This window comes from Corylus avellana, chromosome ca4 (assembly GCF_901000735.1).
Source record: "Corylus avellana chromosome ca4, CavTom2PMs-1.0".
Taxonomy (NCBI): Eukaryota; Viridiplantae; Streptophyta; class Magnoliopsida; order Fagales; family Betulaceae; genus Corylus; species Corylus avellana.
In genome coordinates this window covers 16,021,479-16,044,871 of record NC_081544.1, presented here as the reverse complement: position 1 = coordinate 16,044,871, position 23,393 = coordinate 16,021,479, and the positions used below count along the sequence as shown (strand labels likewise).

Here is a 23,393-nt window from a genome sequence, read left to right as displayed (position 1 = left end):
GCTGACCTCTCCTCAGCACCGACGCCTACCTACATTCAGTGACTTGGAGGTCAAGCCCATTATTACAAAGGACCGGCAATCTTAGCTCAAGTTTGCCGAGTCTGCCAAGCTCTTCGACCTTGCCTCATCGCCGTCAATTGCCGAGCCTCACTTAAACTCGCTATGTCCGAGACACATTTGGACTCACCATGTCCGAGCCTCATTCGGACTCGCTATGGCCGAGCCTCTCCATCAATCCCCCATGCTCGTCTGCGGTTCCCCGGTTTGCCTAGCTGCATTCAAGGCAAGCATCGGACCTGTTCGAGCCATGGTCTTGCAGACCCCTCCTCAGTTTGCGCAGACCACCACTTCAGGTTCGCCGGACACCAACTCTTGCCAAGTATGGCCTTCGGCAAAACAACCTCGGGTTGCCAACCCAAACTCAAAATGAATTTCCGAGTCTGAGGAATAAAAAATCCCGAGAAAACTCTTAGGGAAAAATTCCGAGGAAAAATCTCAAGAGACAACTCTTAAGGGAAAAATTCTAAAGAAGAATCCCGAGAGTCACAACTCAGGGAAAAATTCCGAGGAAAAATCCCGAAGAACAATTCCAAGGAAAAAATCCCAATAGCCAAATACTTTGAGAGCACCAAGTCCTAAGCTTCAAGGAACCAAAATCGCAACTCTAGGTTTATTACTGCTTAATTCGGGTTACTTTTATTGCTCGGATACATGCACTTGTTTGATTTTCTTTCTCATTTTGAGAACGTAATAGCATTTGACAATTTATTGAAGTGTCAAAATTTGACTTTTCAAAGAGATAAAGCCAACATGTTGCTTGTCAAAAATCTGAGAAAGGGTATCTTTTCTCGCATTAATGCTTATAAATGAGCATATGTGTTCAAAATTGTAAATTGTGGTTTGATTTTGGTAAAGGACAAAGAGCACTTAACAATTATATGTATAAAATACACCCATATAAATGCTGTCAAACCCAATACATTTTTCCTTTCCATATGATGCCTTTGCAGAAAAAGAACGAAGATATGCAGAGGCTTACTCCTCTCATGAAAACAGTTTTGTCATCTCGATGGTCAAGGCGAAGGAACTGAACTTCCCAATTGCTATAAATATGGAGCTCCTACGAAGTCATTTCACAATTTACAGGGTACAATGGTGGACAAAAGGAGCTCATTTCAAAGAAGCGAAACTTGCTCTTGGTGGTAGACTTATCAAGGCCGAGGACCAACTCTCACTCTGCCTCACCTGGCCGAGTTCCGAGTCTCACTCCGCCTCACCATGGCCGAGTCTCGAGTCTTGCTCCGCCTCAACATGGCGGAGGCCCGAGTCTCCCTCCGCCTCACCATGGCCGAGTCCTGAGTCTCGCGCAGCCTCACCATGGTTGAGTCTCGAGTCTCGCTCAGCCTCACCATGGCCGAGTGCCGAGTCTCGCTCCACCTTACCATGGCCGAGTCTTGAGTCTCGCTCCACCTCACCATGGCCGAGGCCCGAGCCTCACTCCGCCTCGCCATGGCCGATAGAACCTCAAGATTTGCTGGACTTCAAGTCTCGCCAGATTAAGGTCTATCGAACCTCGCATCAAGCTCATATGGGGGCCACCAACCCCAGACTCTAAATAGTAGAGGAAAAGGGCTGGCATTATCACGTCAGCAATCGCCGGACCTTCGAGCTACTCGTGAAAATTGCCAAATTCTAGGGGGTATACCTTTCATCTTATGCGACTAGTGGCGTGTCACCCAAAGTTGAGAAAGTCAACAACTTCAACCATTTGTCCACACAACAAGATGCTTTCATTGAAGCCCAACTTCAGTTAGACAAGCGGGCCCTCCACGGGGGCTCTCATTAAGACAAGATGCTCCCGCATCCACGGAGCACCTAGCAGCCCAGAGTAGGTCCTGCTATGGCATCGGCTCGAAAGCATACCCTTGTCATGGTACAGCGACCCACTCCAGCTCAAGGCCAAGTCTAACCCTGCCGTGGCATAAGATTGCTCTAACATATACCCTTGCCATGGCATGCAACCCACCTCAGATACGAATGCCATCATGAAAATGAAAGCTCATGGTTCGCCTAGAAGGAAATGTTGATTCAGCATACCCGTCGACAATAACTTGACAAAAGCCGAGCAACAACATCTAAGGGCCAAAGTCAATATCAGCGAGGAAGCATCGGCCAAAGCAACTCCTCTCCACTGAACTCATTTCGCAATTTGAGTATCTCGCCACTGACACCACTCTTGCCACATAGAAATGGGAGGTACATATTCTGTTTTTATATTATATGCATCTCATAACCAAATACATGTAGAAAAAGCTCAATGTATGAGGTGTTTGTTCCTAAGTTGCCATTAAATGGTTGCCAACAAGATGATCCACCTCAGCAGGGCCGATCATCATTCTGCCCCAGCACGGCTAGCATTGCTCCTCCTCAGCATGGCCGAGCCTCACTCTACCCTAGCACAGCAAGCGTTGCTCCACCTCAGCAGGGCCGAGCATCACTCTGCCTCAGCACGGTCGAGCCTCACTCCGCCTCAGCACGGCGAGCATTACTCCCCCTCAGCACTGCGAGCATTGCTTCACCTCAGCAAGGCCGAGCATCACTCCACCTCAGCACTGCGAGCATCGCTTTGCCTCGGTCGGCCGAGCCTCGCTCTGTCTCAGCACAAAGAGCCTTGCTCCGCCTTAGCAGGGCCGAGCATCACTTCGCCTCAGCACGGCGAGCATCACTCAGCCGAGCCTCACTCCGCCTCAGTACGACAAGCATCACTCCCCCTCAGCACAACGAGCATTGCTCTGCCTCAGCAGGGCTGAGCATCATTCCGCCTCAGCACAGTAAGCTTCGCTCTGCCTTGGCACAGCCGAGCCTCGCTCCGTCTCAGCAAGGAGAGCCTCATACCACCTCAGCATGGTGAGCCTTGCCTCGCCTCAGCACGGCCGAACTTCACTCCGCCTCACCACGACGTGCATTGCTTCGCCTCAACAAGGCTAAGCCTCACTCCGCCTCAACACAGTGAGCACCACTTTGCCTCAGCACGGTGAGCATCGCTCTGTCTCAGCACGGCCAAGCCGCACTCCGCCTCACCATGATCAAGCCTCGCTCCGGCTCACTACGGTCGAGCCTTGCTCCGACTCAGCATGGCTGAGCTTCACCCTTCTGAGTCCATGATTGCCTCGCCCTCACTCACTATTACCGGACCTCATCGAAAGTTCACATGATCCTGATATTTCCTTAGGAATCCAAACTAAATTATCCCGAGAGTCACATATCCAAGAATGGGGGGCATCTGATTTGAAGACCATCTTCAAAATTTTGAAGAAACGGTTTGGTAAGCGCAAGGGAGGCAGTCATCTTAGCCAGGACTGGATCGAGAAGCTTCTGTGTAAAGACCTTTTGGCACAAGTGCAACGATGAAGGCCTCAAACTACACCTTCACTTGCTGAAGGAGAAGCAGGACCAGCCCCAAGTAACCATGGCAGCACACCGGGAGATAGCGGCTCGACACTTTAGTCAGAGGATCTCGTTGCTTCGAAAACAAACCAAAGAGCTTTCTCGAGATCAAACTCAGGAAACATAACTAAGGCACTTTTCCAGTCGCTTCGGAAAGAAGCCAAAGAGCTTCCTCGAGATCAAACTCGGGAAACATAACTAAGGCACTTTTCCAAGTTTAACCTGTCAAGAACGTAAATCCTTCAAAGAAGGTATGTTTGAAAAAGGTTAAACAGCTAACCTGTCAAGAACGTAAATCCTTCAAAGAATGTGTGTTCGAAAAAGGTTAAACAGCTAACCTATCAAGAACATAAATCCTTCAAAGAAGGTGTTCGAAAAAGGTTAAACAGCTTCATAAAAAATAATCTGTCAAGAGCGTAAATCCTTCAAAGAAGGTGTGTTCGAAAAAGGTTAAACAGCCTAAAAAAAATAACTTGTCAAGAACGTAAATCTTTCAAAGAAGGTGTGTTTGAAAAAGGTTAAAAATTTCCTGAGGCCTGACACTTAGCCAAAAGCACTCTACCGAGCAATCACAGGTAAGATATAAATTATTGTCAAGATTGCTAGGAGTGATGCATAAATAATCCCATTGCAATTATTGTCAAGATCTTAAATGTTAAACTTATGTTATTTTCTGAAATTGCAAGTTAAGACCATGTTATTATTAATAATCTCATTGGAAGCAAATGAAATGACTAACAGTTTGATCAACCCAAAAGTCCTATTATTTAAGGATTCCAAGTATATAATTACAAAACAGAAGGGCTAGCTTCAGGAGCTTTAGGGCTTCAGTCGCAAATACGCATAAGATTCCCGATGCTCGACTAGCTGGACAAGTCAGCCATGACTGTTGGGATAAAATTCACTATGGGTCCCACTATTTCTCAACAACCCTCAATTATCTCATAAGATCCTACATTATCTTAACTACTTCACATTATCTATCCACTATTTCAAATGATCCCTCAATGATCTAAAGGGAGAAGATCGAGGAAGCAGTTACATAGATAAAACCCTATAAAAGGGAACACCAGGCATGGGTAACATGGATCGATCATTTATTTTCTCAATACATAGCTAGCTCTGGCTACATTTAGACCCCATATACGACTGCTAACTTAAGTATCAGATGGTTTACGGGGCCTTCCCCGGAGACCCCTTTGATGCTATTATTATTTTGTAGGAGCCCGAAGATTGATGATCACAGACACCTCGAAGAACGTGAAGATCACACCAATCGAAGACCGTTAAACCAAAAAAATGCATCAACACTGCAGTTGAACTTGTGCAACCTCTGCAGAGTCATTGTGTTTTTCCTTGCCTTGCAATTCGGCCATCTGATTGCATTGCTCTCTTATAGTGTCTGCTAATATTCCCTTTTTTTTCCTTTGCCACTGTTGTAATGCATTTCGGCACTGTCTCATATTTTCTTGCAACTGTCTCCAATGGCCCACTTGTGGTATTTTTTTTCCTCTACACTTTTTGGATGACTTCATTGTAACGCAAAATCTTCTTCATAGTGCGAGTTATGAGCTAGTAATTATAATATGACATCAGTTTTCTCTCTATTTTGTAAAGAGAGAAGCTCTGGATATTTTTCCATACCGTCTCCTTCAGTGAGACTTTGCCCACCGCCTAGTGCGGTTTCTCCTGGGAGGAGGGAAAGGTTTTTCCTTTCCCATCCTCCCACCCCCTGTGTATCCTCTCTGTTTTCCCCTTTTTCCTTTCTCCTTGTTTCCTCTTCTCCTGGTTTTTCTCTTGGTTTTCTTTTTTCTCTTTTTCTTCTCCCCTACTCCTCAGCCAGCTCCGCTCAGTGCCACCTTCACCGCCCCATCTCGTTGCTCCGCCTCCGGCCGTCCCTTCACCGCCATAGATCCGCCTCAGTCGGTCGGGCTTTCCACAGATCCATGCATCGCAGATCCCATCTCCACCTCAGATCCGCCTTCTCCTCCTCGCGTGGCTCCTCCGATCTTCCCTCCACCCACCTACCTCCGCCCCTGCCGGTGCTGTGTGGTTTTTTTGTTTCTTCTATTTCTGGCCCTCCGATCTTCGGTGCTGGCCCAGAATCTGGTTGTGGTTGTTTTTCCTTTGCTTTTTGCTTGTTGATTTTGTGTGTTTGGCTTTCTGCTGTAGTTTTTTTTGCAGCTTTTCTGTTGTTGTTTTTTATCTTTGTTGTTATTTTCTGTGGCTTTTCACTCACTTGTACTGAAGTGGATGGATCTTATTTGGGTGATTTTTGTTCCTGGTGGTTGGCCTCCTACGGCTCCAAATCGGTTTCTGCAGTGTTTGACCTGCAACAACGTGGTTGTTGCCTTTACTGCATCGGACTCTTTATTGAGTCTCTTTGCTATTTGTAACCGCCTTGTGCGGCCCTGGAAAAGGCCCGGCTTGTATGCCATTGCCTGCTGTTTGGTCCTTTTGGACCAGATCCAGATTTCGTTCTTAAATTTGTACTGCATTTACTTTTTGGGCTGTGTTGTTGGGGTGCCCACCCCTTTTGAGGTCAATTAATCAGTCCTGTAACCCACTTCCCTTAATTGAACAGAAAAAAAAAAAAAAAAATTATAATATGACATCATGTAATATCATGTCTTATTTTTAAAGCAGTACATCGCTTTTTCACAGCTAAAATGTCATATATCTTAAAAGACGTGAAAATCATTAAAAGCATATAGCCATATTCATAAAATAATTAGGCGCATGTGAAACAAAGAAATGATGCTTTTTAAAATAAGTATCAAGTCTAAGTAAGTAAAATACTTACAGTCTATGTAGTATCAAGTCTAGATTGCTTAGATAGATTTCTAAGTCATGTGCTCACTGCAATTTATCATGTTAGAGTAGAATTGTATATTAGTCAAAATTTATATTTAAAATCTAATATTATCTTCTTCAAACTTTACCTAAACTCGGATAATATAACGATAGGTTTACAAAATTATAATACCAGTTGGACATTATAATGACATGTTTACAATGTCATAATAACACTTGGGCATTATAACGGTTAGGTAGCATTACCACGTATTTTCATACTGGCAGTTCTATGGTATTAGTATAATATCTTTCTAAATATCATTAACATCGCTTTGGCATTACAACGATGCTATTCTAAAATACCTAATTGTATTTAAGAAGTACAACAACGGTATTGTAACATGAATAATTTTAAGGGTAATTACCTTTTGCCCCCATGAATAACAGTGCATTGGCACTTTTCCTCCATGACCTACCAACTATAACATCTGACCCTATCAAACTACCATCTTATGACAAAAAACTCCCTTCCGTCAGTCAAAGGTGTTAAAATTGACGGTCAACGGTCATGCACAAGTCATGTGCCATTTTTTTTTCCACTTTTGCCCTCACTTTAGACCGAGAAAATGACGTTTATACCCTCCTAAACCCTAATCCAACACATGAAAAAGTGAGGGCAAAAGTGGAAGAAAAAAAATTAAAATGGCACATGACTTGCACATGACCGTTGACTGTCAATTTTAACCCCTTTGACTGACAGAATGGGGTTTTTTGTCATAAGATGGTAGTTTGATGGGGTCAGGTGTCATAGTTGGTAGTTCATAGGGAGAAAGTGCCAAAGCGCTGTAGTTCATGGGGACAAAAGGTAATTACCCCATAATTTTACGTAGAATATTCAACCATACTTTCCCGAGCTATTTGAGCATTATAACGTATTTAAACTTTAAATGATTAATAAAATAAAACCAGAGTTAGAACTTATATAAAGCAATCTCTCTTTAAAATGATCCAAATCTTTGAGATCTAAAGCCTCCTTATTCTCCAACTATTTTTCCCACTATATCCCCACTCTCAGACTCTCATATTAGTGTAGAGGACGACATTTTGATTGTAAAAATTATGAATATGAAACTTGCTATTTTTAGGCAAAAATATCGAGTTTCGTTCAAGCTAGCTATTCCCTAATTCAAACGGCAGTGTGTTCTTAAGTGCAAATAAATTTTCCTGAGTTTGGATTAGCGACCAGCTGTTATTATTTCTTGGGTGTTACTTTTCTAAAGGCTTAACATATGTTCTGGTAGAGTTCTATATATATGCAAACCTATGAAATAGGTTTGCTTTTGTTATTAGCTTTTTATAAAAGGCAAATGTTAAAACTTACCTATGGGATTGCCCATTTATGTCCTTGGCATTCATATTAGCATTGTGTGCATGATCAATCGCTCCCGAGTCATAATTGCATACGCTGTTGTCTTTGCTCTTTATTTTTGTGGGATACTTTCAGTCTATTACTCTCAAATGTCAACTTTACGTACATTGTTGAAAGAGCACTTTTTAATTTGGTTCATATTATTTATATTTGTAATCTTGGCATGAATTTTCATGTACTAATTGCGTGGATTCGTTTCAAACTCCATTGGAATTCGATGCTCGTAGTGAAGCTTGATGATGACCTAGTCCATAAGCATTTTTGTTTTGGATGAGGGAAATACAAACCAACAACACAAGCAATAAAGGCTAATCAAGAGGAGTACAAAGAGAGAGGCATCTTATTGGAAATGTGCTAGAGAACTGTCCAAGCAAGACCTCAACCACATTTCGAGGAAAAAGGCTGCAATTACAATTAAACCATTTGCAACTACGTGTAGTCAAAATTAGTATTCCCTAAATTGGTTGTTCAATTTGAAGCAATTTTACATACTCTTAAAAACCTTTGTGTAAACTACGTTATGATTGAACTATTTCCTTAAATTGAAGAAGCCTCACATTCTTAAAAATACATGCAATATGTACTAAAAGGAAATGATAAGACACTTGCTACTTCAGATGTTTAAACCACTAGGTACCTTACAAGCATATTAGTGACGCATGTACAAAAATTTCACATCATTGGGAAGGATATCTTTAAGTTCCTAATCTTCAATCTATTTGATGGTAAATTTTAAGGGGGCAAGTAAAATAATGCAAGTGTTCTTAGTTGCTTCCACAGTTTGATATTTGAGTATATGTGATGATTCCGCAAAAAAAAAAAAAAAAAAAAAAAAAAAAAAACCTTAATCGAAATAGTAAATCCACTGCTGGTAATAAATCCAATGTACCTTCCATTCGGGTAAATTCTTTAAAAAGAAGTTGGTGTTAGTGATGTATTGAAAAGAAGGTGAACTCATATGCATGGCCCTTTAAGTCCCACCATTAGTACATAAATTAATCTATCAAACTATGGATTAGAATATATTATAAGGATAAAAATCCTTTATGATGTTTATTGGTCACCAAATTAATCTAATATGATTACCATGGTTATCTTTTCTTCACCTACCCCAATTCTCCTATAAATAGGAGTAATTTGTAACGTAAATATCATCAAGTCATAAGAGCGAAAATGCATCCCTATTGGCCTCTTCCCTAGTGGCGGACGTAGGTGTCTAACACCAAACCACCCTAAAATTCTCGACTCTATTATCTATTTCTTTCGCTAGTTTCTTTATTTTCCATTTTATTATAAGTTTCTTCATTGGTGATGTCACGCTTAGCATTCATATATTGACAATTTAACTATAAAAACTTTTGGCATATTATGATATAAGTTGCAACAAGATTTGCTGATAATATACAAAATACAATTCGAAGATAGCTGTAGAGTTACAAAGTCATTGCTACATCTAGGATTCCTCTTGTTCTAAAGCAGCTACACCACTGGTTATATAATAAAGAGGTTTTTTTTCTCATCGCTTCCTAATGGGTTGAGAATAACTTAAATGAAAAAAGATGGGGGGAACCAAATCATTGGTTATACTTTTTCAAGACTCAATCTTGTCCAACTGCTGGAGCATTTGAAAGATTGAAATGTTATGGGTTGGGAGGGGAGGTAGAGGTGGCATTCTCATTAAAGGGGTTATAATATGGTCTCCACGGGTAAGAGTGTGATGCCTTTTACGCACTGCTCGAATAGGAGGCTCTGCATCCGCGACAACCATGCTTTGTCCTTCTACAACTATTGGTTGTTCTGTTATCTTCCACATGTTTTCAGAAAATCTTTTCTCATTCATTCCTCCATCCTGTAAATGAATTTCATGAGAAAGAATCAATATAATTGTTAGAGAGGTAAATGTTCAATATCCAGCGGCGGAACTAGGATTTATGGAGTGGGGGGGACGATTTTTTTTTTTTTATTATTATACACTAGGAAGACAGACTTAAATAAATACAAAAGCACATCCATACATATAATCTTAGTGTATGTGATCAGTTGGTGCATATTTATATAAAATAAAAGCATATAAGTCTTAAATTTAATTTTATGACATCACAAACATATAATAGTATAAACAAATAGCAAAATAAACTAAACATGATTTATTGGGTTCAAGAAAAATGTACCTTTGAATATGTAGGAAAACTAAATAAATGCGGGTATTTGAAGTTTTTTTTTTAAAATGTTAGATATTCTAACATTGTCTAGAGCCTAAACCAAAATAAGAATGACTTAGGTATTGCTGTGCATTAAAATATTTTGACACTACTTAAGTTTTAGTGTATTCATGTTCACTTTTTTTTTAGATGAATAATCAGCTTTTACTAAACAAACGAGCAAACTACAGTCCAAACACTCGAGATGAATTATGGAACACAACTACTTAACAAATACATCAGCTACTTACAAAAACAACTACAACCAACTACATACGACCAAAGCTACAAAAACACAGCAACAATTTACAAACCCAACTACATCCATTTACATATATACAACCAAACCTATACAATCAAGCACAAACTCCTACATGCAACCAAATCTAACAAACTTCTATTTACAAAAAAAATCCTAAATTCTTCCAAAATAATGACTAGCATAATTCTATATGAAACCCAAATCATGAGCTATATTCTCTTTAATTTTCTTTTCCTTTGCAACTTTAACTATCGTATCATTAAGCAAATGATATAACCATGTAAATTCATGAGGTTCATGGATTGTATGAGTGGATGGTCATGCCTTTTGGACTAGCCAACGTGCCCAACACATTCATAAGGTTCATGCATCAAGTGTTACGACCTTACATGAGGAAGTTCTGTTGGGGATTGTGCTATTCTCAGCAAGTTTATTGTTGTGTACTTTGACGATATCCTCATCTATTGCCCCTTGCAAGAGACACACTTAAAGCACCTCATGAGGTTTTTGAAACACTATGAAATGAGTGTTTATATGTCAATCAAAAGAAGTGCTCCTTTCTTACTATTAGTGTTACTTTCCTTGGTTTTGTTGTGTCTACTGATGGTGTTCATGCATATCAGTCCAAGGTAAAAGCAATTCTAGAGTGCCCAACACCCAAGAGTCTACATGATGTCTAAAGTTTCCACGGATTGGCATCATTCTACTAACGGTTCATCCGAAATTTCAATACTTTGATTGCACCAATCACATAATGCTTAAAGGGTCGGACTTTCCAATTTACTAAAAAAGCCAGTGCAAGCTTTCAATTGATGAAGTAGAAAATGATAGAAGCACCTATTCTTGCTCTTCTAGACTTTTAAGAATATTTTTGAAGTCAACTTGGATGTATCTGGTGTTGGCATTGGCGGTGTCCTAAGCAAAGAGGGCTGTCTAATCGCCTTTTTTACTGAGAAGTTGTTGGGGTCCAAGAAGAAATATTCCACCTATGACTTAGAGTTATATGCCATTTTACAATCTTTGAAACATTGGCATCATTACTTGGTGCATAATGAGTTCATCTTTACATTGATTATGAGGCCCTTAAGTATATCAATGGCTAATAGAAGCTCAGCTACAAACATGCCAAATGAGTTGACTATCTTCAATAGTTTACTTTTTTCTTATGGCACCAATCGGGGAGCTTGAATCAAGTTGTTAATGCCCTAAGTAAGCCAGTTGCACTTCTTACTACTATGTATACCAAAGTTTTGGGCTTTGACACTTTCTGATAGTTGTATACTAAAGATCCTTCATTTAGCAAGATATTTTTGAGGTGTCTGTAGATAAGGGCGATGATTATGTTATTTTTAATGGTTATTTGTTCATGTTGGAAATAGGATTGCAAATTAAATATTTGCACAGCAGAAGGAATCGAATTCCCAAGTCAAGATCCTTTACGATGAACATGTGAAGAACAGTTGCTATTTGAAATTAAATTTCAAGAACGAAGAACACTTACTTGGATATCAATGGCCACTCTTGGCTTTGGGAAAATCTTTTTACTTCTCTAAGAACATGTTATTTCTTGTTCAATAACACGAATAACAGTTTCTTCATTTTTCAAGAACACGAAGAACAAGTTCTTCTTTCTTTAAGAACACGACATATCTAAGGGATGTAGAGACCTCTAGATCTTTTCACCAATGACTAATAATAACCAAGAGAGTGTGGGCGCTTACTTGGCTCTTCAAATCTTAAACTTTTGTTCTTCGTGAGTTAACACAAAGAACTATTAATTCTCAGAGAGTTTCTAAGACATAATTATCAAGAGAACTTGATAGAATGAATTGAGTGATTTGAGAGCCTAGGCTCTTCTTTATTTATAGGCTTAGCAGGGAAGTAGAGAATTTGATTTAAGCAATGTTGGACAAGGATTTTAAAAACAAATCCAAGAGTTAGGAGAGGACCATGGACGACTAGGATTAAATCCTAGCCTCCATGGCCGTGTGCCATGGCCTTGGCTGCATGGGCCAAGGAGAAATCTCCCTCGTCCATGCGTTCTCTCCTGGGCCTGGGTTTTACCCCAGCCCTTTCTCCATGTCTTCAACACATAAGCCCAATGAATTTTCCCTACCCTTATATTTTCCACTTATCCTCATTGGGCCTCTAGGTTTTATCCCAAGCCCAATTGCACCATATCTGTCTAGCTCATGTTTTAAATAAATAAAACGTTTACTTAGCCAATAAATAAGAAAGCCTTATTATGGTTAAATAACATCAACTTGGTGAGGGACCTAAAGGAAAAAAAATTATTGGCTTAAATATGTTCGTAACCATGTCTCCTTGACATTTATTATGTAACAATATTTTAATCATAATTAATTTCACTAAATAATTATGACTGAAATATTTCGTAGCAGAATTAAGGCTAAGGATATTGCAACTTAATTCTCTACCTCTTTATCCTTGAGTCACCGATTTTACGCTATTCTCATACATGTGAAAAACATGTGTATATATTTTGGTATGTCAAACAAAATGCTTCGGCCAAAGACTCTGAGAATAATTTCCATAAAATCTAAAACAAAGGGAAATTTCTTATCTCTTTGTTCTCTGACAAAAAATTTAGATTCTTACTTGAAGTTGGTGTTCCCACAATGTTAGATGTGATGACCAAACGTACTGATTACTATTGACCGATGACAGGTTTCACTCTTAGATACATGCATCTAAGTAATCATCATGATTTAGAATCAAAGTGTAAGTAGTTTTTAAGGAGTTATTGTCTTTCCTTAATAAATAGTATCTTTATGGAAAGATAACTCCTTAGTTCGTTCAGTGCCTTAGAATCTCAGCACACTACACATCAATCCCGAAGTCACTGCTTCGCTTGATCAAGGCAGATCACCAAGATTCGATGTGTAATAGTCTTACTCAAAATAGAATGCCTAGTTCCATTTACCGACTGCGAACTTTATACTTTAAGGATACAAAAATTATGGACTAAGACCTTGTGTGATAACTACGTTACTCACACCTATAGCCATATTTAATGTAATCCTAGGACCTTTCTCATGCATAACAAATATGATGAACTTTGGTAATAAGCATCTGAAAGACATTTTATATGCTATATACTCAAATTATTTAATCAATGACTATAACATATATTCATTACAAACATTTGAATGTCAACAAATACAAAATCATTGGGATTCAAGGCACAATCCTAACAATTCAGTGGTTTCCAGGTATGGGTTCTAGACAGTTAATTGAGGGAGCAAATAGTATGAGACTTGCATGGAGAAGGTCATTTTGGGTGAGACAAAACTTTGGCCTTGGTCTCATTAGACTATTATTGGCTCAATCTAACTAACGATGTGGCACGTTACATGGAATAATGTTTTATTTGCCAGAGGTCCAAAGGAGCCCTCATAAATGCTAGTCTATACACTCTATTACTAGTCCTTGATGGCCCATGTCTCAACGTTAGCATAGATTTTTTTTTTGAGGTTACCTCACACTCAAAGGAACATGGATTCAATTCTCATGGTGGTGGATTGATTTTCCAAGATGGCCCATTTTGTAGCTTGCTAGAAGACGATGGATGCCACCCGAATCGCTTTGTATTTTCGAGAGATTGTTAGCATGCATGAGGTTCCAAGATCTATTACATCAAACAGGGATACAAATTTCATGAGCCATTTTTAGAAGAGCTTGTGGGGAAAGATGAGACTAAGCTTAATTTCAATAGTGCCTACAACCCCCAAACAGATGATTAGATTGGGGTGGTGAATCGAAGCTTGGCAAATCTTTTGAGTTTTGCTGGAAATAAGCCAAAGCAATAGGACCCAGCTTTATCACAGGCAGAGTTTGCTTACAATCAGTCCAAGAATAGAATGACTCAGTTGAGCTTTTTTTTGATTGTGTATGGGCAGAACCCATCAGGAATGCTTGACTTAGCACCCATTCCTTGTATTGGTCGATTGATCAGTATTAAGGATGATGAGATGGTAGATTATCTCCAAGGAGTTCATAACCAGGTCAAGAAAGCAATAGAAGAGCAAGCATGTACAAAGCACAATCTGACAACCACAAATGCAAGGTAACTTTTGAGGTGGTGATTTGGTTTGGGCTGTATTCATACATGATATTTTCTGTGTCGATGAGTATAACAAGTTATAGGAGAGGAAGATTGAGCCTTGTAAGATTCTATTGAAGATAATGACAATGTATATCAGCTATGTCTTCCAACTTATTTAAAGACCTCCTATATGTTCCACATGAAGCACTTGACTCCATGCTTTGTTAATGCTGACAAAGACAACTTGAACTCGAGGATGAGTTCTTTCCAACTTGGGGAAACTGATGCAGGAGAAGAACATTAATGTAGATTTATTATTTATGCATATGTGTTTTAGTTTTCATTTTTCAATAAGGATTAGGTTTTTCCTTTTCATTAGGATTATGTTTTCCTTTTCCAACTAGGATTTGTTTTCATTTTCCTTGTCAAATTAGGAGTATTTTTTGGTATAGATAAGGGATACACACTCCATGGAACAATGCACTTTTTAAGTATAAATTAAATTTTAGTTTTTCATTGTTTTCTTTGTTTGTTTATTTGAGGCAATTAGGGTATTTCTCTTCCATATTTGTTATTTTATCTTTTCCTGAATTCCTTTTTTAATATTTAATTCTTAGTTTTGACTGCTATCATACGTTATCAGAACAATCTTAGTTATGCCCGTCGTCACCTATTTAAAGAGGTCTTGTGTAGGCATTAGAGCCCCATACACTTGTTCTCATAATTAGAATTGGGGATGAGGTTTGGAGGTCTCCAAACCTAGCCTACACATGTAGATTGAAGAAATTAAGAGCAGGAGGAATCAAATCAGCCCCTACACCAAGCTGGCTGACTTCGTGCAAGTTAGTATTCTAGCCTTTGCAATTTTTGTTTTGCATGATATTATTCTATGCTTTGATGATGCTTCTTCTTTCTTTTTTTTTTCTTTTTTTTTTTTCGGTTGTATCTTTGAGATATATTCCCAAACATACATCCAGTTCAATTTCCTTAGGAAATTCAAAATTAGCATTCATTTCAACCAACAAATATCCCAGTCCCAATTGTTCTTGATACTGGAATCAGCATACATATAGGATTTCCTACTCTAGTTGCCACATGGCTAAGACAAATAGGGCTCCAAAACTCCATGGGTAGATGTACCAATTTGATCCATAAAAGAATTTTACACAAAGTCAGTTTCAAAAGTTGCATACCTGGTTATCATTTCCTTAATATGAATGGTTTATTTGCAAATATGCCAGAATTTAGGCTCCAAGACCTTATCTCTTGTTTTCTCATCAACAAATCTGAAACTAGAGAGACCATTCTCCTTTGAAAAAAGCTCAACTCTACCGCACTGAGTACTCCACATACCATCAACAATCTTTTTCAACAGGAAAAAGGGTAAAGGTTTATCCAAAAACTGCCCTACAAGACTTGGTTTCCATCTTGCTATACCCTTCTCCATAGCTTTTTCAGGAGGTTTTACCACTATCTTACAACATGTTCAATGGCTCAAAATACTGCAGATTACCCATCAATTTCTCATTATTAAAAAGACATCTCCCATCTTGAATGTTGCTCTTATTTTCATCCCCCTTAACCCCTCCATCCTCTACTTCCATTTCCATTTTCTCTCCTCCCAGCTCCTTGGGAAAATCTACCACTAACTCTACCTCCTTATTCTGTTCTCCCAATATCTGATCCCCTCATCCTCGTTCACATTAAAATCTCCATACTTCCCTTCCCCTAATACACTATCCATTCCTTTAGGACTTACCCAATCCCTTGCATCTTCGAGCTACTCATAACCCTCAGTTCAACTTGTTTCTCCCTTCATAACTTCTTTTTCCTCACTTTCTATCGCTTTGGTCACACAAAAGTGGTTTTATCTGCTAGATATATCAATCCTGAAGTGATTTTCTGAAAAAGAAAAACCAATTGCTTTTCCAAATACTTCAAATGGACCAATTGCACGATTGTGAGATAAGGCTTCTTAAACTTTCATTTTCCAAGCGAGTTAAACTTCTTAAACATGTCCATTACATTTGCTCATAGATTGGGCTGCTTATGTTCCACTATTTAGAAATTTTTATTAAAATTAAGAAAGAAGGAGCATAAGCAAGAGAGAGAGAATATACAATATAACTAAAGTCTCTCTCTCTGGTTTTGCATTTTGCTTTGTGTTTTAGCTATATTCTCTTTTTCAACTAGTATAATATAACAACATATATTGCACAAACTCGGAATACAATAAAGTGGAAAATAAAAAAAATGGTAAAGTCCACGTACCCCTCTTAAACTACCACCCAATTGATAATGTTCTTCCAAACTTTTAATTGTGACAATGTCCTCTCAAACTAGTAAAACATTGTCAATATCCTCCCAAGACTAGCAATAAGACAAGCCCTATAGATTTTCAATAAGACAAAAATACCCCCATAAATTAAAAAATAATATTTAAAAAAAAAACGAAAAATTTTATTTTTTTTAAAGCGAAAATTTTTATTTAAAAATGATTTTTTTTTTTTTTGTTTTAAAAAACGAATTTTTTTTAAAAAAATTAAAACAAAAATTTTAAAAACGAAAAAAAATTCAATTTTTATAAAATAAAAAAAATCATAATTTTTTATTATTATTTTTTTTGTTATAAAAAGGATTTTTTTTTTTTTTTTTTTTTAAATTTGGCCACCACTTGGATTTTTTTTTGTTTGTTAGCTTTAGGTTTTTTCTATAAATTTTTGTAATTTTGTTTTTATTTTGCTAAGGGTAATTTTTTCATTTGAGGGAACATTGACAATTTTTTTTTTTTTTGAGAAACATTGACAATTTTTGGTAGTATGGGAATGAACATTATTACAATTGAAAGTTTAGAGGGATATTATCAATTGGGTGGTAGTTTGAGGGGGGTTATGTGGACTTTTCCCTAAAAAAAATTGCCACTTCTTAATAGTCAATAACATGTTCAAATATATAGAATGTGTTGAAATGCAAGAGATATTTTTTCTTTATGATATCAAAATCTAATAATATGTAACTTAACAAAGGATAAAAAATAAAATAAAATAAAATAATTCTGATAATGTCATAATATCGCAATCTTTATATTGTATACTCCATGGCCTATATCATTGTGTTATCAAAACCAGCCATTAAAGAAACAAAGCATTAATTCTTACATTGATAACAGTGGAGTCAGGTATGGGGCATTTGACGGGGCCATCTTCATCTGGTGGCTTCAGTGGGTGTTCTACTGGCCAGAATTCCTTGTCGCCTTCAACTCCAAGATGGTGCCAATCCATACCAATCCTCTGTCTTGCCTCTGTACTTTGCTCATCTGTCAATGGAGCTTTGCTTTCCTTCGTATCCTGTAAATGAAGAAAATGAAAAGAAAAGAAACCCAAATTCCTTCTTGACAAACACATTTAAATTAAAATAGCTAATGTCATAATAAAACTCCACAGTCTAATACCCTTAGCTATGAAAGCCATAGAGAGAGAGAGAGAGAGAGAGAGAGAGAGAGACTTACAAAATCATCTCCACATGCAAACCCCATAGAAATGTTCATTAGCACACGCCAGGAGCAGAACAAATCCAACTTTGTCCGTATGTGTGTTTGAGAGAGAGAGGCAAAACGAAAAGATAAAGAGCATGGAAAGGAGTAGAATGGTTGGTGAGAGCTGTCGCTGTGGGATCGTTTGCACAGTGGAAGATTCCCACCATTTTCCTCTTTTTGTGATTTTGTTCAAGTACTTTATTCTTAAACTTTTCCTTTCTTTATTGGGTCCCTATCTCTCTTTCCCAATTCTCTCTTACCCTGCGAATAAGAGAGCTTTTTTTTCCCCTTTCACTTTGTTGCTTTAAAAACAGTAGCAGTTTTGGTTGAAAATCTAACAATCTCCCACTTTCTGCTTTTCTTGGTTTTGCAGAATATGGAAAATGAAAGAGAGCAAAACATAGATGAGTTGTATGCTTTGCTTTGCCAGGGCCCAGGATACCCTCATTGTGGAGAGAGACAGAGAGAACGGCAAGCACAAGATAGAGGCTTGCCGTCTCAAGACACTTTTGGTAGCCGTTTGTTCATTTCGATGTAATCGGTGTAAAGTTAGCTAAATATATGTATGTTGTTGGGGTGTTTATGTCACTATATGCAACACCTCTTTCAAAGACACAAGCCAATATGCTGCCTCTATGCTTTCTCACTCGACTACTTAGGATACATCTCATCTTCAAGTTTCCACCGTTTATTTTTCTTGTACAAAAGACCACAATTACGATATATAAGACAAGATAGATACACACAACAATAACATAAGATTTACTTGGTTCCCTCAATGTGAGGTATGTGCACATGCAAAGGTAATTATCAAAAAATGCGAAGAGGAAATCTTCATCATTGGGATTTCGTAGTTGAAATCTTCATCCTCGACTTCAAAGATGGGAAAAGGAAAGTTCAAAGGGCAAGCCCACCAGTCAGTATCTAGTTCTGCTGAAATGGATGTTGATGCTCCACATGTAACTGTGTTCTCGAGTAACTTATGCAAATTGCCAATTTTTTCACATTGCATTATCACCAAAGCACCTTCAGTTATTTTCGTAATTCTAACTTTTGCTGAATAACAATAGCCCAAGAAATATAATGTTAAGGATATCAGATTTTCTTAAGGTCTATAATATATCTAACATTAGTGAGTGTCCTCACAATCTTATCAAACATCCTAACTTTTATGGTACTTATTTCAATGGCCTTACACCTAGCATCATTAGTTGTCAAAACAATACCAAAATTATAGGATTTGAATGTCTCAAACCACTACCTATCCAGACACATATGATATCATGAGCAAGCAAAATCCAAAACTAAGAATCTATGAGAGAATATGTACCCGAGGAAATTGAAAGAAGATTTATGCTAACCTTACTATCCTTGGACTCGTCATTGGCCTCACTGACAATATCTATGAAACCCTTCAAATTTTTTTTTATCTTCCAAATCTTGTGTCAACACTTTGCACAATCTTCTATAGAGCCATTTATTGTTACAATAATAGCACACTATATCTTTTTCATCTAACTAAGAGTCTTCATCATGTGTCAATCATGATGTAGACTGAGACTACTTACATCTACCATTCTTCCCCTTTGACTTATTCTGTCCGCTCTTTGGCTCAAACCTTACCACAAGCCCATCCGCCTAAACATTGAGAGATTTTCTCTTTGTTTCATTTGGCAAGAGAGATTCAGTCACATCTTCAAATGCCAAAGTCTCTTTTTCATATAACAATGTGGTAACAAGATGATCATAAGAAGGGGATAGCAATGCTAATAGAAATATCTCTTTATTTTCTTGTTCTTCAATCTTTATTCTAAAGTTCAACAACTGTGTATTTAACATGTTGAATTTATTGAGGTGTTCCAACATATCTGTATTTTCCTCCATCTATAAACCATGTAGTTGCTTCCTCACGTACAATTTATTTGTCAAATTCTTTGCCATATACAAACTTTCTAATTTCTGCCAAATTGACTCTGATTTTTCTCATCAATCACATTGCGAATGACTTCATCTGACAAACTAAGACAGATAGCACTGACAGCCTTATAATCCATCTCTTCCATCTTCCATCTTTTGAGGTTTCTTTGCCTTTCCCAATAACGCGTTGTAGATTCATCGTTGAATCAAAAGATCATTCATCCTCCTTTGCCAAAGTGAAAAATTATTCTTCCCATAGAACTTCTTCAATTCTTACTTGGTGGTCGACATATTTACCATAATCAAAAATGTAAATACCAAACCTGGTTTAGATATCACTTGTTGTGCAAAAGACCACAATTGCAGTAAATAAGACAACATAATCACAAAAAATAACTTCAAGATTGACATTGTTTCCTCAATGTGAGATATGTCCACATGCGAAGGCGGTCATAATCAATTCATTATCAAAGACGGAATTCAAAATTGTGAAGAGAAAACCACTTAAACCCAATACACCCAATACATGAGAAAAGAAAAGTGATTGCAACTCACACCAGCAAACTGTATGTGTATAGTTCAAAATCTTATTTGTTTCTCTCTCGTTGTGCAACTACTCTTCATTGTGTGGTGCCCTTTTTATTTTTATTTTTTGGGAGAACTCCCCACGCATCCCCCAAAAAAAAAAAAAAAAACTTTCGCCAGCTTTTGCATTAACCCTCCTCACCAAGGCATTGTTCAAAAAAACTCTCACTTTCATATATCAAAGTTTTAGTTTCATTCACTTTTGCCCTTCCGTTAGGATTTTCTATGAAATCCTAACAGAAGGGGTCACACGTGCCGCGCATGTGGGAAAAAATTATTGAAAGCCCCGTTTTACCCCTAAAACCACCACGTGTGCAAACACCCTTAGGGTTTTTATTTTTGAAAATCACCAAAACTCCAAAATTGAAAAGGATTTGGATAGCCGTCTTCGTGAAGAACACACTGTGGGCCGATGACCACTGATCTTCCTCAATCCACCCAGTGAGTGTAAATCGCGATTCCACCCAAATAAATCAACTCCAACCCTAAATCGAGATTCCACCCTGATTTAAATTGCGATTCCACCCAGTGACTGTCTTGTGTAGTTGCGTTGGAAGATTTATCCATGAGCCGTCTTCTTCGTCACTACCATCTTTTCTAGGTATAGTCCCTTTTGTCAAATGATTTTGGTTGTTTTATTTATAGGTATGCCGAGTCGTTGACCATTGTGGTCCCCTTTGTCTGTATGCCGAGTTTAACATTATGGTCCCCTTTATTGTCGAATGTTGTCTATTTGTGGGCATATGGTTTTATTGTCAAAAGTCTGTCAAATAAAAAACGATTTGTGTACTGGTGGGTTGAATAAAGACAGGGTCCACTTTCTTTGGTCGAATTGATGCTAGCAAAATGTTAGGGATTTTTCCATTTTTTAATTGGCTACTGTCGGTTGAAGAAACTTGACTGTCTGTTAGGGTTTGCTTTAGCAAAAAGTCACTGCATATTTAGGGTTTAGCAATAATTAAGTGCATACTTAGAGTTTATTTCTCACTGTTTGATTGTTGTTGTTCACTGTAAAAAGTCACTGCATATTTAGAGTTTAGCAATATTAAGTGCATACTTAATGGTTTATTTCTCACTGTTTGATTGTTGTTTAGGGTTTAGGGTTTGTTTGTTTAATGCTTTGTTGGAATATTATGCATGCTTTAGCCAAAAGTCACAATACTTAGGGTTTAGCAATAATTAAGTGCATACTTAATGGTTTATTTCTCACTGTTTGATTGTTGTTTAGGGTTTAGGGTTTGTTTGTTTAATGCTTTGTTGGAATATTCTGCATGCTTTAGCCAAAAGTCACTGCATACTTAGGGTTTAGCAATAATTAAGTGCATACTTAATGGTTTATTTCTCACTGTTTGATTGCTATTTAGGGTTTAGGGTTTGTTTGTTTAATGCTTTGTTGGAATATTCTGCATGCTTTAGCCAAAAGTCACTGCATGTAGAGTCACTACATGTTGCATTTTGTTGCATCCTTTTTTCTATTGTCTAAATATATGTTGCATTTTGTTTAATGTTTTTTGCATCCTGTCTCAATGTGGCAGGCCGCATAAAGCTAGTGACATATTACTATTTGAGGTGCATTACAATGGTTATTTCAATAGGGCAAATAGGTGTACGTTTGTGGGTGAGTTTGTTCATAATCATTCGGTTCATGATGTACATTAGATGTCTTTTTTGGATATCGAGGAAATATGTAAGGATTATGGGTATAGGTCTAGTGACCTCATTCACTACAAGATACCTGATAGGTCTTTAGATGAAGGATTAAGGCTGATATCATCTGATTATGATGTAAATGAAATGGTTTCATACCATTTAGGGCATGGGCAAGCTGAGTTGTATTTGGTTTCGTTTGATGTTGTTGATGTAGATGCGGTAGATGACAATGCAGAAGAGGATGAAGGATGCTTTTTGGGTTGAGGTTCTTAGTGTAGATACTGATGCTAATGACTCAGATGGGGAGGAGCATGTAGAGTCAGAAAGGGTGGGGGGTTCGGGTGTTGTTGATAATGAAGCAGGGTTTAGGGGTGAGGAAGATGGGGGTAAGGAAGATGGGGGGACATGTGGAAGAAATAAGGGGGGAAGATGATGAAGATGATAGTGAAGATCTTTGTCCTAGTGACATACTTAGATCACCCATTCCCAGTGATAGTGACAATGAAGAAACATCAAGTCGTCATGATGTCACCAAAAGAATTCCATTTATCAAAGAAGAGATGCAAAATCCAGTGCTGCAAATAGGTCATGTGTTTGGTGATGCGGTGCAGTTTAGAAAAGTGATGAAGCAAGCACATATTTTGAAGGGGAAGGATTTAGAGTTCCCAAGAAATGAAACAAAAAAGGTTATAGCTCATTGCAAAGACAATAAATGTAAGTACAGGGTTTATGGGAAAAAGTTAAAGGATGAGTCCACATTTCTCTCAGAGTCAATGTATCCAAGACACTCATGCACTAGAAGATACAAGAATCACATGATTAATTCAAGTTGGATAGCTGAATAGTGCATGGACTCATTCCGAAACCAGCCAAACCTACCTATAGACGTTTTGCAGAAAAAGGTCAAAGCTAAGTGGAATGTAGATGCCCATGTTAGCTCATTGTATAGGGCAAGGAAGAAGGCGCAACAAAAAATTTATGGGAAGTTGGATGAGCAATACCATCGGTTATGGGACTACTGTGCAGTGGTTAGGAAGACCAATGTGGGCAGCTGTTTAATTCTTATGGTTGAGAGACCAATGCCCGAGGTGTCATGTAGGTTTTAGAGGTTATATGTATCATTCGCAGCAATGAAGACAGGTTTCTTACAAGGGTGTAGACCTGTGACAGGTGTAGATGCATGCTTCCTGAAGGGTAGGTACAAGGGCCACACGTGCCAACGATAGTATGTATCCATTGTCCATTGCGGTTGTAGAAACAGAGACAAAGGACAGTTGGATTTGGTTCTTGGAGGCACTTATATCTGATCTTGGCCCAGCACTAGCACAAGGGTGAACTTTTATATCTGATCGACAAAAGGTAAACATACTTGTATGAATATTGTCTAACATTTAACTTACTTGTATGAATAATGTCTGACATATTTTATCTTACCATATGTGCAGGGCCTAGTACCAAGCCTCGAACAAATTTGTCCCATAGCTGAGCACCGTCCATGTGTGAGA

General features: G+C 38.1%; 1 protein-coding gene across 1 annotated transcript; it reads right to left on the bottom strand.

Annotated features, from left to right (window-relative positions):
- Positions 1–9,019: 9,019 nt before the first annotated feature.
- LOC132179949 (uncharacterized) lies at positions 9,020–17,779 on the bottom strand. Its single transcript, XM_059592770.1, has 3 exons — positions 17,710–17,779; positions 17,360–17,548; positions 9,020–9,521 (listed from the first exon to the last, which is right to left on the bottom strand). The coding sequence occupies exons 1-3, from the start codon at positions 17,746–17,748 to the stop codon at positions 9,264–9,266; spliced, it is 486 nt and encodes a 161-aa protein (XP_059448753.1). The 5' UTR covers positions 17,749–17,779; the 3' UTR covers positions 9,020–9,263.
- Positions 17,780–23,393: the final 5,614 nt, after the last annotated feature.